The 13,855-nt window shown below is 42.5% G+C and overlaps 1 protein-coding gene across 2 annotated transcripts in view; it reads right to left on the bottom strand.

Moving 5' to 3' along the window:
• Window positions 1-966: 966 nt before the first annotated feature.
• Window positions 967-13,855, bottom strand: part of LOC149209974 (transcription factor SRM1-like) — a 29,128-nt gene continuing 16,239 nt past the window's right edge. Inside the window, exon 2 of one of the 2 annotated variants that reach the window (XM_089396568.1) lies at window positions 967-2,252. In XM_089396568.1, the coding sequence (XP_089252694.1) occupies window positions 1,763-2,252 (490 nt within the window). In that variant the 3' untranslated portion in view covers window positions 967-1,762. The remainder of the gene's footprint in view (window positions 2,253-13,855) is intronic. The other variant, XM_089396569.1, reaches the window with a different exon arrangement.

Below are 13,855 nucleotides of genomic sequence, written 5' to 3'. Positions count from 1 at the left end.
AGAGGAATGTGTTCTTACAATTCACCTTCTCTCTCCCCTTTAAGTAATTTTGATGGATTTTTTTAGGAGGGTGGTTTGGAAAGTGCAATGCATCACTGGGATTATCATGAGAAAAATTGTGAGCACCTAGACCATAATGCTTGAAAATCCATAAGAAATTGGTAGGGGGTTCTCAAACTCCCTAATTGGGTCTAGCTCGAGTTGTTGTTGTGGGCACAGGGTGGTATCTTCCCCACCCAGCTTCTATTTCCATTAGAAACATGTTGGCTCACATTGAGTATAATGTTGTAACAGTTTCAAACCCTGTTGTTGATCAGCATTGTGCCTTGAAGATCCTAGGATTTCCCCGATTATCATCCTCGAAATGAGTACAAGTACTCGAGGGTTTTCACCTGATAATGTAACTTGCAAGAGGAATAAAATAAATTAATTAAAAAAACCCAAAAACAACTCTTAAACCCCAATGACAACATGGACTAATAAGAATAGAATTACTTTTTTGTATGATCTAAGAACATTTCAATGCAAAACTTATAAATGAAATTACTTTTCAAACATACTCTGACACAACCTCACAGCACATGCAAAAGTGACTTTCTACTCCAAACAAGACATTGATATAAGCTTGCAAAATCAATCACGGAATAAGGAGAAATTTTCCATAGTATGGCACTAAACCTTAAAACACCCATATTAGCCTTCACAATGAATTTTCGCCAATAATTAGGGCATTTGGGTGAATTAGAGGCACTTTGATTTTAAATATGAAGATATTATTTTGATGTTTAAACAGAGATCTGTGTATTGAATGTAGGGTTTCTAGGTTTTTAATACTTCTTTTAAACACCTAATAAACGACTGTGAAGAAATCAGATACAGTTACTAAATTTTGTTAGAAAATGATTAACAGAGATTACTCCTCCACAACATCGACATTTGACATTCCACCGTGAAGACAACTGCAGATAAACTTTAATCATGCTTATTTACACTGCCCCTCAAAGAAAAGCAGGGTCATACCAGGAGATGTTATCAAATTCTGTGCATTATTGGGGATCATATCATTCCCCTACAATTGGAGGATGCCGAGTTACAAAAGATCATGGCAAATCATAACGTCAAGTACAGAATGAGAATTTGCAGCTCTTAAAACCCAGAAAGACCATCTTTCAGGTTAATTTGTGGACCACTTTAATGGAAACAAAACAGATACAACCTTTCTGCCATGGAAGCAAAATGATAAGGATGACTTGGCTTAAATTTGAAATGGCAAACCTACAAACTTCCTGAACTGTATTACAATACTCAGTTTCCTTGTTTCAAAAAGACAAGAAAATTATCAAATGAAATTGACATTTCAGTGCACCGTGTACCAATCTGTCAATATTGAATATACATAACTTGTTCATGAAGTTTGAGGTTATTGACCTTAGGTTGACAGCTCCTTGATTTCTAAAACTGCACCAGATTTGAAGGAAAATCAGGGCCATTGCCTCCAATTCTATCAATCAATATCTGACACAGAGATATAATGAATTTCATCTCAAACACTCTTTTGTACAGAAGAACATCTTGAACTCTTTCACCTCTAAAACACATGGTCCTTAATGACAACAATAAACAAGTTTGCCAGCATATACAGATTTGTTGACAGAGCAGTGCTGCTTCCTACATTACACCATAAGGGAACATAAAGAGCACACTTACATGTACAAGTTAGATTCAGTCCCTCGCTTTTAAGTTTTGAGCAATTGCATTCTTTCTATTGATGCATTGTTGGCTGAGAAATGGCATATGCAACTGGCACAACATTCATGGGAGTACCAGGAACTACTGATCCTGGAAAAGGTCCACTTGAAACATAAGGAACATGTCCAGGAGGAATCATGATGGGAGTACCAACAGCAGAACTAGCAGGCCCAGCAATAGGTTGACCCACAGGAGGTCCATATGCAACAACTCTTGGTAGAGATGGCTGAGACAAACTCTTAGGAGGCTTTCCCGCAGCTCCTGCGGAACCATTCTCTTGACCTGTGATAGGTCCCTGTGGTGTTGATGTGTCTCCATCGTTCACGCTAGTGATATCATGAATACTAGACCGTCTTCTGTCTTTGTTTGCAGAGTTCAGACGGTTATAATATTTCTGAGCATGACTAGCCACCTGGGTAGGAGTCCTAGATATAACGCAATTTCTGGAGATGCTACGCCAGTCACCTTTACGAAACTTGTCCAGTCCAAGCAGAAATAACCTGCTTCAGCAAGAACATGATGTGCATAACTCAGTTATAAAGTTCAACCAGGCATACTCTATGACCTCCTTCCCTATCCTAAAACTTTTATGACAGACCTTTCCATTCCTATTATTATGGCACTCAACTGCACTTTTAACAGATCTTTACTACATTTTACAGCAAGTGTTCAAGAAAAAGAACAAATAAACATGTGGATTACTGTCTGCCATAAACAGTGCCTGAGCAGGCATCCTGCATCTGTCTATAGATGACGGTGCCCATATTCAGTAGAGTCTGCCATCATCACTGGAGCATATATTGCTTATGCCCATAGCAACTCCTCAAGATTGGAAGAGTGACCAATAGTTCCCACAACATCAATAGAACAAACCTACCTTACCAAGACCACATAGAAAATACATAGCAGGTTGCATCAATGCAACGGATATTGAAACTCAAGACAAGAAACAAGAAAAGCCACCCACCAAACATTATGCTGATCCTGCTTTGTCCAGAAGAAAAGAATAAATTCAAGGTTGCAATGAAGTTGGGATTGAGTTTGTGCCAACTGGCCAGCTTTGATAATGTTGCATATAAAATATAATCCCAAATTTATTCAAGCAGAGCCTGCTTTTGAACACAAATTGGTACTGAAGTTTATATATCTGACTTTGCATGTCTAAACTAGCTCAATTATTTACTCAATAAAGGGGCATTTCCTATCTCAACAAAGAATGGCCAACAGATAAATAGGTGTCAAAGCAATTTCAGGATCAATAAAAAGGATTTACTGTCCTGAAGCATCTGAGGGGATTCTAAAGTTCGGTTAACGAACAGCTTTTGCCTAGCATGAATCAATCTCACAGCTCACTCGAATATATATGCATGAAAGAATACATATTGATGCACATACAACAACCCAATGACTCATCAATACAAACCAAGATTTTGACAGACTTACATAAATTCACAAACGCTCATGCAACTTTTATTGATGCACATACAACAACCCAATGACTCATCAATACAAACCAAGATTTTGACAGACTTACATAAATTCAGAAACGTTCATGCAACTTTTAAGCATTCGTAGCATCAGAGGCATGATCCAATTCAAATTGTGAACAAAATACAAAGAGGAATACTCCAGAAAAATTCAAAATTGTTATTAAGATAGAATCTCCAATGCAGCCATATGGTAGGTAACTCATTACAGACAATGTTTTCCAATTGAAGAATTTAGTTTTCTGATGAAGTATTATTTTTCCATTCCGCGCTCTACAGTCCAGTATGGGGGAGATGTATAGGTGTTAGGCGTAAAGTAAGAAAGATTGTATGTCAACATTTTTTTAAATGTCAGGTAATATATATATATATATATATATATATCTGTGTGTGTGTTGGCTTCATATGATTTAATTGCACCGAGTGGTTAACACGCAAATCGAATCCTATAGTCTTGCTTTGGAAGGAGCTAATAAATTGAGATTTGAAGTGGATAAATTAATCGATTGTTAAGGCACAAAGACTTGCATAAATTTTGGTGGGTAGTAACCACTAGTAAGTCTACACATTTATAGTTTTACTAATAAGAAAACATAAATAACGGTGGGAAGTGACTCTTGATAAGTACGTTTATTTACATCTTATTTCTATCTATTTTTTATGCCAAAACTTGCTTGAATTATGGTGGGAAGTAACTAATGGTAAATATGTTATTTACTTGAATATGAGCTATTTTCATGGATTTTATTTTTGGTTTAAAAAATCACTACACAAATATCTAAAAATCATGGGATATGGCATAAAATATATACGAGCCATTATATTATGCAAAGGCTACAATAAGACCTTCAAGTTATGGTCCAATCAAATGTTTGAAAATTAGTTTTTTTAATATTAATAAAAATTAGTTTTTTCCCCGATATATTCGGTTCGAGACTGCTGCGCGCGCCTCCCTCTAGCCATGGCAGCCCCTTGACCTTCCCGCGGCCCGTGCCTTGGCAGCTCTGCTGCGAGGCTCTGCGCCCCTTGCTGTCGGGCCTCCTGCCCTCGGGCGCTCCCCTCCATTTTCTTCCTTCCCCGTGTCCCCTTCCCCTCTCCCGTCCCATCCTGCCTTCTGAGCTCCCCCTTGGCCCGCTTTGCCTCCGCGCCTAGCAGCGTTGCTGCTAGGTCGCTCTGGATCTCTCAGCTCCCCGATCATGGCGGCCACGGGCCCTTCTGGACCGGACCAGGACGAACTAATGAAATCCTTTGCCTCCCTCACTCAGGAAAACTCTTCGGAGAAGATCCGGCCTGTTACTTCTCGCTTCGTTAAAAAAATGGATGAGGTCCCAGAAATCCCGCTCCCCCCTGCCCTTCCAAGGAGAGCGGCGGTGGCTCTCGCTGACAGAGGCTTAGTTGGTCAGTTTACGGGCTTATGGCCCTCCCCTCGTACTGTCCAGCGATGGGTTGAAAGAAATTGGAACTCGATGGTTCAAGGCAAGATTGCGATCCGTTTTTGTGGAAGAGGGTTCTTCACTTTCCTCTTTGAAACAGTGGAAGATCGAAATTTAATCTTCAGGAATGGCCCATACTTCATGGACACAAGAGGTCTCTACTTGAACAAGTGGACCCCTGACTTCGACCCGGAGATGGACGTCCCCAATGCTGTACCTGTTTGGGTCCGGCTCCCGCACCTGCCCCTTCACTGCTGGGGAGATGAGTCAGTGAAAGCAATCGGAAACGGAATAGGGAAGTACATTGATAGATCGGAACCCAAGGAGAACATGCACGCATGCGCAAGAATTTGTGTTGAAGTGGACTTGGGGAAGGGACTACCAGAAGCCATCAAGCTCAGAGTCGACCAATGGACGCACCTTCAGCAAGTCGACTACGAACAACTCCCATTCAAATGCAAGGTATGTCATGAGTATGGCCATTTCGCTAATAGATGCAGTAAAGCTAATGCAAATCTCTCTGAATCTAACACTGAAAAAGCAGAGGAAGCCTGGGAAATTGTCAAGAAGAAGAGAACCAACCCCCCACATGGAAACAACAAGAATCCAACAGCCTCCCCTCTCCCTACTACTCAGCAAGGCCCGACTATTCCTTCATCCTCTAATCAATTCGAAACTCTATCAGAGGTTGAGCCTCCTTCCCCCCCTCCATCCCCGAGAGCCCCCCCTGTTACCCCCGCCTCCCCTCCGCTCACCTCCCCCCCGCCTTCCTCCCCACCCCATACTGTAGAGAGAATATTAACCAGGAATAAGTCCAAGGAAAGCAGCACATCTGTAGACCCCCCAAAAAAAGTCGGAAGGAAATCAAATAAAGAAATAAGGGATGAGACCGCAGCAAAAGAAATGACCACAGGGATTCAACAACCAATGGATACCTATCTGGACAAGACGAAAGGAAATGGAGAAAAAGGGAAAGAGAAAGGAGGTGCCCACTTCAAGACAAATAAATGATGAACCTGGTCTCTTGGAACTGTAGGGGGATGGGCTCCTCCCTTAAGGCTAACGCAGTCCGTGATCTCCTCAAATCAGAACACCCAGACATCCTCCTTCTCCAGGAGACCAAAATCAATGAGCAGGACTTTAAGAACTATCTAAAAAACAACAAAATCTACGAAGGAATAGCAGTAAGCGCATCTGGGGCCTCAGGTGGTATAGGTACCATCTGGGATAATCGAAAATGGACTCTTTTAAGTCAAAGACACAGCAGTTGGTGGATACGCTCAGACATCCAGAATTTAACAAAGACAGAAGAATATACTATCTACAATGTTTACGCCCCTCCCCAACTCCATGACAAAGCGGCCTGCTGGAATTCTATTAAAGAAGACCTCCTGGAAACGCAAGGCAGAAACATTTTTTTAGGGGGGGATCTGAACCTCATAAGAAACTCTGAAGAAAAAATTGGAGGGAATTTTTTGGCTGACCCCTCAAGGGATACCCTGGAAGAAATTATTCTCAACCATAATTTGGTGGATTTCCACCCTCAGAACGGGCGCTTTACCTGGTCAAATAAGAGAGCAGGCAGAAATAACATCAAAGAACGTTTGGATCGCATATTGGTTCAAGAGAGAATAGTAGTTAGTTTTGCATGTATCAAAAGCTTCATCATCCAGGGATACCTCTCTGATCACAAACCAGTGGCCCTAAAACTAGACAAAGGATCGAATATGGGCCCGCTTCCTTTCAGGTATAACAGAGCTTGGGAAAATCAGGAGGACTTCCGAGCGTTGGTTAAAGATCAGTGGTCATCAGAGATCAGAGGGTCCCCGCATTTCGTTTGGGAAACCAAGATTAAACTCCTCCGATCGGCCATAAAACAGTGGGCCAAATTCAAGGCAATTGAAGAGGAAAAAACCAAAACAGAGCTCCAAGATAAGTTAACGCTATGGAATCAAGAGAAAGAGGCAAGACAGGACACGGAAGAAGAGCAGATCAAAGAGATGGAACTTCAAAAAGAGCTGTACAAGTTAAATAGAAAAGAGGAGGAGGAACAAAGGCAAAAGTCAAGGTGTCTTTGGCTTAAGGCGGGAGATAGGAACACTTCCTTCTTCCACAACAGTATGAAAATGAGGAGAGCTGCAAACAATATTGAAAAGATTACAGTGGATGGTTCAGAATTAAAAGAGCAAAATGAAATCATGGAGGCAGCGTCTTCCCACTTCCAAAATCTTCTCACGGAGGATCAACACGACAGAGGAGGCATGGAAATCCTTGACACATTGGAAAGCAAAACCTCTGATGTACAAAACGCTGAGCTGGACAAACAGTTTACTGAAGAAGAGATAGAGCTAACAATCCGCAACATGGCCTCAGACAAGGCCCCGGGACCAGATGGGTTCACGATAGACTTCTACAAAGCTCATTGGGACATCATTAAAAAGGACTTCATTAGAGTGGTTAGGAACTTTTTCCAAAAAAGCAAGATGGGTAGTGGTATGAAGTCCTCCTTTCTGGCCCTAATACCCAAAGAGCCCAACCCTCTCTCTTTCAACCGCTTCCGACCTATCTCCCTCTGTAATGTGTCCTACAAAATCATAACCAAAATCCTTGCCAACAGACTTAAACCTATCCTCCCCTCCCTCATCTCTGAAAATCAAGGTGGTTTTGTCCCAAAGAGGCAAATAGCAGACAACGTAATCCTCATCCAAGAGGCCATTCACAGCAGTATGAACAGGAAAGAGAAGGGTATGATAATGAAAATGGACATGGCAAATGCTTTTGATCGGGTAAACCACTCCTTTCTCCTTGCAGTCCTCAAAAAGCTTGGTTTATCAGAACTCTTCATCAGCAGGGTGCAAGAGTGCATCTCGGGCAATTGGACAGCTCCTCTCATTAATGGGAGACCCAGCACAGCTTTCAAAAGCACTAGAGGCCTGAGACAAGGTTGCCCTCTCTCTCCTTTCCTCTACATTCTCATGGCGGAAGCTTTTAGCTCCAAATTGGAAGACATGAGGAGAAAAAAAGAAATAATGGGGATAGATATCATAAGAGGCTCGAAAGGTATTAACCACTCTTTGTTCGCTGATGATACCCTCCTCATTGGTGGCGCCTCTTGCATTATGGCGAGGAGATTCAAAAAAGTCTTGGACCTCTTCCTTCAGGCCTCTGGTGGCAAACTTAGCAACAACAAATGTATGATATATACATGGAACATCCCTAACCATATCATTCAGCGCATATCCCGCATCATGGAAATTCCAGCCCAGCTAAATTGGTCATATTTCATGTACCTGGGGCTGCCTCTGGCCAAAGAAAAAATCAAATCAGTGATCTGGGTCAAGATCATTGAAAAACTCAGAAGCAAACTGCAAAATTGGGGAATGCATTGGCTAAATCTAGCAGGCCGTTTGACACTAATCAAGTCCATTCTTGCCTCTCTCCCTATTTATCAGTTCGCCATTACCTTAGCCCCAGCAAGCATCCATAAGCACATGGAGCTAATAATGCGCAGCTTCCTGTGGCAAGGAGGTAGACAAAATACGAAGAAGTTCAGTTTGGTCAAGTGGGAGAAAGTGATCCTTCCAGTGGAAAAAGGTGGGCTAGGAATCAGGGTCCCTAGGTTAGCCAATTTAGCAATGGGTTTCAAACTCATTTGGCGAATCCTCAATGAAAAAGAAGCATGGTGGGCAGCTGTTATAAAGAAGAAATATCTGAATGGTCCAAACAAAAATATCCTCATGGAAAACATCACTGAGAGACAAGGTACCCCATCCTGGAATCTCATCAAGAAAGCGCTCCCTCTCTGCAAACCTCTCATATCAAGAGCTCCTGGAAATGGCAAAGATATAAACATCTGGAAAGACAGTATTATGGGATCACAGGCCAGAGACTCAATTCCCCATCTTTATCCCCTCCACAGGTGGATGGCAGAAGCCAACCTCAACTCTCTCTCAGACATCTCTATGTGGGATGAGGACCGCTGGGCAGGGTGGATTCCCCTCAACCTCCCTAATGATCTTGCTCAGCTTTGGGCAGATCTCAAATGCTCCCTTAATGGCTCAGCCCCAATAGACAGAGGGAAAGAAGACAAGTTTGTCTGGATCCCAAATGGAGGCAACTACTCGGTGAAAGAGGGTTATAAAGCCCTCCAAGACATATCTTCGGCAAACAACTGGCCCCTTCACAAAGCTGTCTGGAGTCCCGAATGCCTCCCAAAGATCAAACTTTTTAATTGGACTCTCCTTCATGGTAAAATCCTAACTGCCGAAAACCTCAGAAAGCGAGGTATTCAGGGGCCTTCAATATGTTGCATGTGTAGGCTAGCTGAAGAGAACATCTCTCATCTCTTTATTGAGTGCCCGATTGCTAAAGCATGTTGGAATCTTCTCTCTGATACTATCTCCTTGGAAGCTCTCCCCTCCCAGATTCAGGCCCTACATAAAAGCTGGGACAAAAGACTCTATCAGCCCAAAAAAGGCAAGTCCATATTGAAAAGGATCTGGAGCAGCATCCCTTCCAATGTATGCTGGCAAATCTGGAAGGCGAGAAATAATTGTATCTTCAACAATGTCAAGCCATCCATATCAGGCATCGTGGCCAACTCCATCGCCCTCATTGCGGAGTCTTTAGAGGCAAAAGGGGTCCCCCAGTCAGAAATGGAGGCTGTGGAGGAGAGGCATAGGGTATGGCTAGGTAAGTTCAAACTCATTCCAAATCCAAGAACTCAAACGAAAGAAAAGAATGGCAGCCAAGACTGGAAGCTTCGAGGCACGGAGGAGGAAGTGAACAACTGGATCAGAAGCCAAAACAGGCCTGTATTGTATTTTGATGGGGCCTCCAAGAAGAATCCAGGCCAAGCTGGTGCTGGCGGGATCATAAAGGATTCTCAAGGGAATCTCATGGTTTCCTTTGAATGGGGACTAGGCCATATGTCCAATAACAAAGCAGAAGCCTACGCCCTCCTTCTAGGCTCTCACATTGCAAAGAATCTTGGCCTTCAGAATCTTCTGATTCTAGGAGACTCAGCTATTATTATCACAGCCATGATCACAGGTAGAGATTACAAGCAATGGGCTTTAAACAATATTAAGAATCGAACCATGGAGAAAATCAAAGCGCTTGGTGAAGTGACATTCAAACATGTTCTCAGAAATAATAATAAGGACGCAGATCAGCAAGCTAATCTAGCGGTCAGAAGGAGAGTTGGTCAGGTCCGAGAGAATGACAAATTCTATGTCAGAGATATCCCGTAATCCATCGCCTCCACTCGACCTTCCCCAAGGGCGCAGTCATCTCATGCACTTAGGCCATCTTATCGATCCTCCTTGCAAATCCCCAAGCTACACCGGGGAGTACTTTGGGAGATCTCCTCGTTTTCGGGCCACAAAGAGTATCAACATCCTCAGAGCTTGCGTGATCTCGAGCTCCTCCACAACAGGCCATCTCTGTAACAACAGCTCAGCTTCTGTCTCTGGCACGCGCAGGGACATCAACGCAATCATGAATTTGGACCGAGCCCATCCTCAGACTGGCCCCATCCAACCCCTCTCCTCCCGGTTTACGAGCCTCCCTCCTTCTATAAAAGGTGGTCTGTTCTCCATCCTCTCTGCACTCAGAGATCAAACTGCAAGAGCCCCCGCAAATCCTCGGAGCAGATCGGGAGTCCCCTCTCCTCAGAACGCTCTATTTTTCCGTTTTGATTCTGCTGTAAGTCTCTTTCCTTCTTTGGTGATCCTGTTCATAACTAACAGTGTCTTTGGTTCCCTTAGTAGCGCCCTCCCGAAGCTCTGGAGAACTCCTCCCCACCATTCAACGCCCCTGCACTCCGCAAATCTCTTCAAAGAGGTTTCAAGCTCTCTTCTCAGCAGAGCGCTCTCTGTCTTCATCCCTCAGGCCTCGTCGATGGAGGACAAAGGGCAGCCATCTAAACAGGGCCCAAACAAAGACCCTCTGGGAAATCTCTTCAATAGCAAAGATTGCAATATGTGCATGGCACATACTATTATGATCAACAGTGTGAAAAAACAGCTGAAGGAGTTAACAGAGGACTACCATGCTGACCGAGAATCCAAACGAAAGAAGCTGGGAAAAAGAAAGAAGGAGATTGAAGACCTGAAGGACCGCTGCATCCACATGGAGGCAGTAATCGACCATCTTCGCACCCGAAAGTCATCAGGCAGAAGCATCGATCAGAGCCAGCGCCCAGAAGGAAGACTCGGTTACTCCACACTTTCCGAGATTTTATGCATTGCAAATGTATTTGGTTAGGAGGATCCTATGTAAGGCAGTATAGTCGTTTATTTTCAGTTCTGCTTTCAATCAAGAGAAGCTACGAGGAATGCGGGTCTGCGTACCCGATTTTGTGCCTCTGCTCTCATGCTCTTCCCCATCATGTAACAGCTCTACTTTCAGAAAGTTTTTTTAATATATGAGTAGCCGACATTGTAAAAAAAAAAAAATATTAATAAAAATTAAATATTTATTTTTCAAAGTTAAACATTACAAGTGGCATTGGTGAAGCCCTTGTTGAAAAATGTAACTAGTATCGGTCTTCATAATTGTTGTCTAGCTCATGACATGATGTAATTCTTATGTATCTATCAAAAGAAGAAAAAGAAAATTTCTTGTAAAAAACAAAAGAAAATTATTTTTTTAAGCATGGGTTTCATGCTCAATTTATTGTATTTCTACATCAAAGCACCCATTGTGTGCTTCTAGGGTTTGTGTCATGAGTCATTGTCCTTATCATCATGTAATAGTCCCTAATTGGGCATTTTGTATCAAAGAAGAAAAATTATTTTATGTAATTTGGTCAAATATGGCTCCTCCACCAAGTCGGCCTGCCCTCTATTCGAGTCGGCCTCATAAAGGAAATTCGACCACACAAAAAGACTATAAGTAGTGCATTCGACCTATTTGAATTTTAAACCAAGTCAAATTCAATTATCACATCTAAAGTTTCTAGCGAAGGTACATAACAGGCTGAAGGTACAGAACAGGTTGAAGGTACAGTGCTGAGTTGAAGGTTCAGAGCAGGCCGAAGGTGCAGAACTGAGCCAAAGGTACAGAAAAAGACGAAGGTATAGAACTGAGTCGAAGGTGCAAAACTGAGTCAAAGGTGCCGAACAGAGTCAAAGGTGCCGAACAGGCCGAAGGTGCAGAACTAAGGCAACAGACTGAAGGTGCAGAACACGCCGAAGGTGCAGAACTATTTTCTTGGGAGGCTGACTTGGTGGTTGGAGGAGGTCTTTCTCAAAGGGTCTTGGTTGTCTCACTTGATTTGGTTCTAAAGAGAAGTGAATTTTTGGGTTTTCCCCTAGAAGAAGGGTTTTGCCCTGGCTAAGAGCCTACATCCTGTCTCCTTGTTTTGATCTTCATGCGTTTATGTTTTGGTAGTTGCTTGATGATAAGAAGATAAAGGAAGACATAAAAGAAGCTAATAAGATTGCAAAGAAATCACAAGTAATTATCAAGATAAGAAAATCTTTCTGCCTTTTTTATTTTTCTAACATGGTGTCAGAGCTAAGGTGAAGAAGAAGGAAAAAGGCAACTTGAAGATCAATAGCTCTCATCATTTTAAGGAAGGATTCAAGAGAAGTTTTTAAGGTAGATCATAAGGAAAAGTGAAGTCTTATCCATTGAACCTTTTGAAGGACTCCATTTGTTAGGAGGAAGGAAGTATTGAAAAATCTTATAGAAGTCTTGAAAGGTAATAAATTAACTTGAAGAAGAAAGCTACAAGGATATCTAGACTCCTTCAAAAGAGTAACATTAACAAGTTTACGCCTCGTCAATGAAATCCGAGAAAAAACTTCAAGGAGCTTCTAACTTTAGAGTATGGAAGACAAGGATGGACCTCATCCTTGCAAGGAATAAAGTATTGGAATTAGTACAAGGAAAAGTCAAAGAACCTACAGATGATGTTGGAAAGAAGAAGTACAGATAAAATGACATTATAGCCATGAGCCTAATTATGGATGGAGTTAAAGACAAACTTGATTCCCTACATTTCCATGCTAGATACTTCAAAGAAAATGTACGATGCTCTCTCCAAGTTATTTACAATCAAGAATATTGGACAAGTGGCAAGACTTGAGAATGAACTTCAAATTTTCAAAATGACTAAAGATGATACAGTGTCCTCTTACTTTGTAAGAATTGCCCGTATAAGAGATGAACTCCAAGCAATTGATGAAATAATTGTTGATTTTTGTAGCTTAGGAGGTACTCCAAGCCTTGTGGATCAAGGATTTGGAGGAAGGAACTCCACAAGTGGCCTTGTGGGCTTGAAACTCAAGCTTGGGGTTTTGCGCCCATTGATGTTTGGGCCAAAACCATGGAAATATTTCTACATGTGATGGATGGAAATAATAGAATATGGCGAGGAGAATCCAATGCAACGAAGATCGTTGAAATTCGAATTGTAGAAGTTGAGATATGAATTTTTGAAGATATAATGGGTAAATAAGTATAGATTGGGCAAGTCGGCTTGTGGTCAAAGTGGTGCGCAAAGACAAATTCATTAGAGCCACTCGATGCATATAAATACAGGTCAAGTATGAGGCATAATATACATCCAAAAGTGCGTTTATCTCTTGAGAAAATACATCCGAGTAGCAGCAGTGGCCGAGTAGCGGCAGCGGTCGAGTAGCAACAACAGCAGCCGAGTAGCAATAGCGTCCAAGTAGCGGCAGCGACCGAGTAACAACATTTGAGCAACGGCTAAGTAGCAGCAACAGTTGAGTGACAACAGTTGAGTGATGGCTGAGTAGCAGCAACCATGCAAAGGAAGCCATCAGTCCTTACAGAGGTATGTGTTTTGATAGAGTTAATTGCTAGTTGGATGGGTGTCCAAGGATTGGACAGTTGATGGAGTTTGCTGGCAGCCAAGAGGAGGGTTCCTAGGTGTGAGGATGCCCTAGCCAGAGGCAAATGCTACAACGAGGATTGGTCACTCGTGGACTGTTGGAGGACAGCGCGAGAGTCGACCACGTGTGGACATGATTGGGCATTTATGGTCTGTTGGAGGACAGTGCGATAGTGCCCAAGTTGGAGCCCGGTGTGCAACACTTTCATGGACAAAAGTAGTTGCTAGAGTGGCAGTGGCTGAGCTCAAGGGTTTCATCAACTAGGCGCAGTTTGTGGAGCCCTAGACTTGTGTGCGGAGAAGGACATCTATAGAAGATG

This window comes from Pinus tabuliformis, chromosome 1_2, assembly GCF_031772625.1.
Source record: "Pinus tabuliformis cultivar Carrire ecotype Pingquan chromosome 1_2, CPIR1, whole genome shotgun sequence".
Taxonomy (NCBI): domain Eukaryota; kingdom Viridiplantae; phylum Streptophyta; class Pinopsida; order Pinales; family Pinaceae; genus Pinus; species Pinus tabuliformis.
This window is presented reverse-complemented; position numbering and strand designations above follow the sequence as displayed.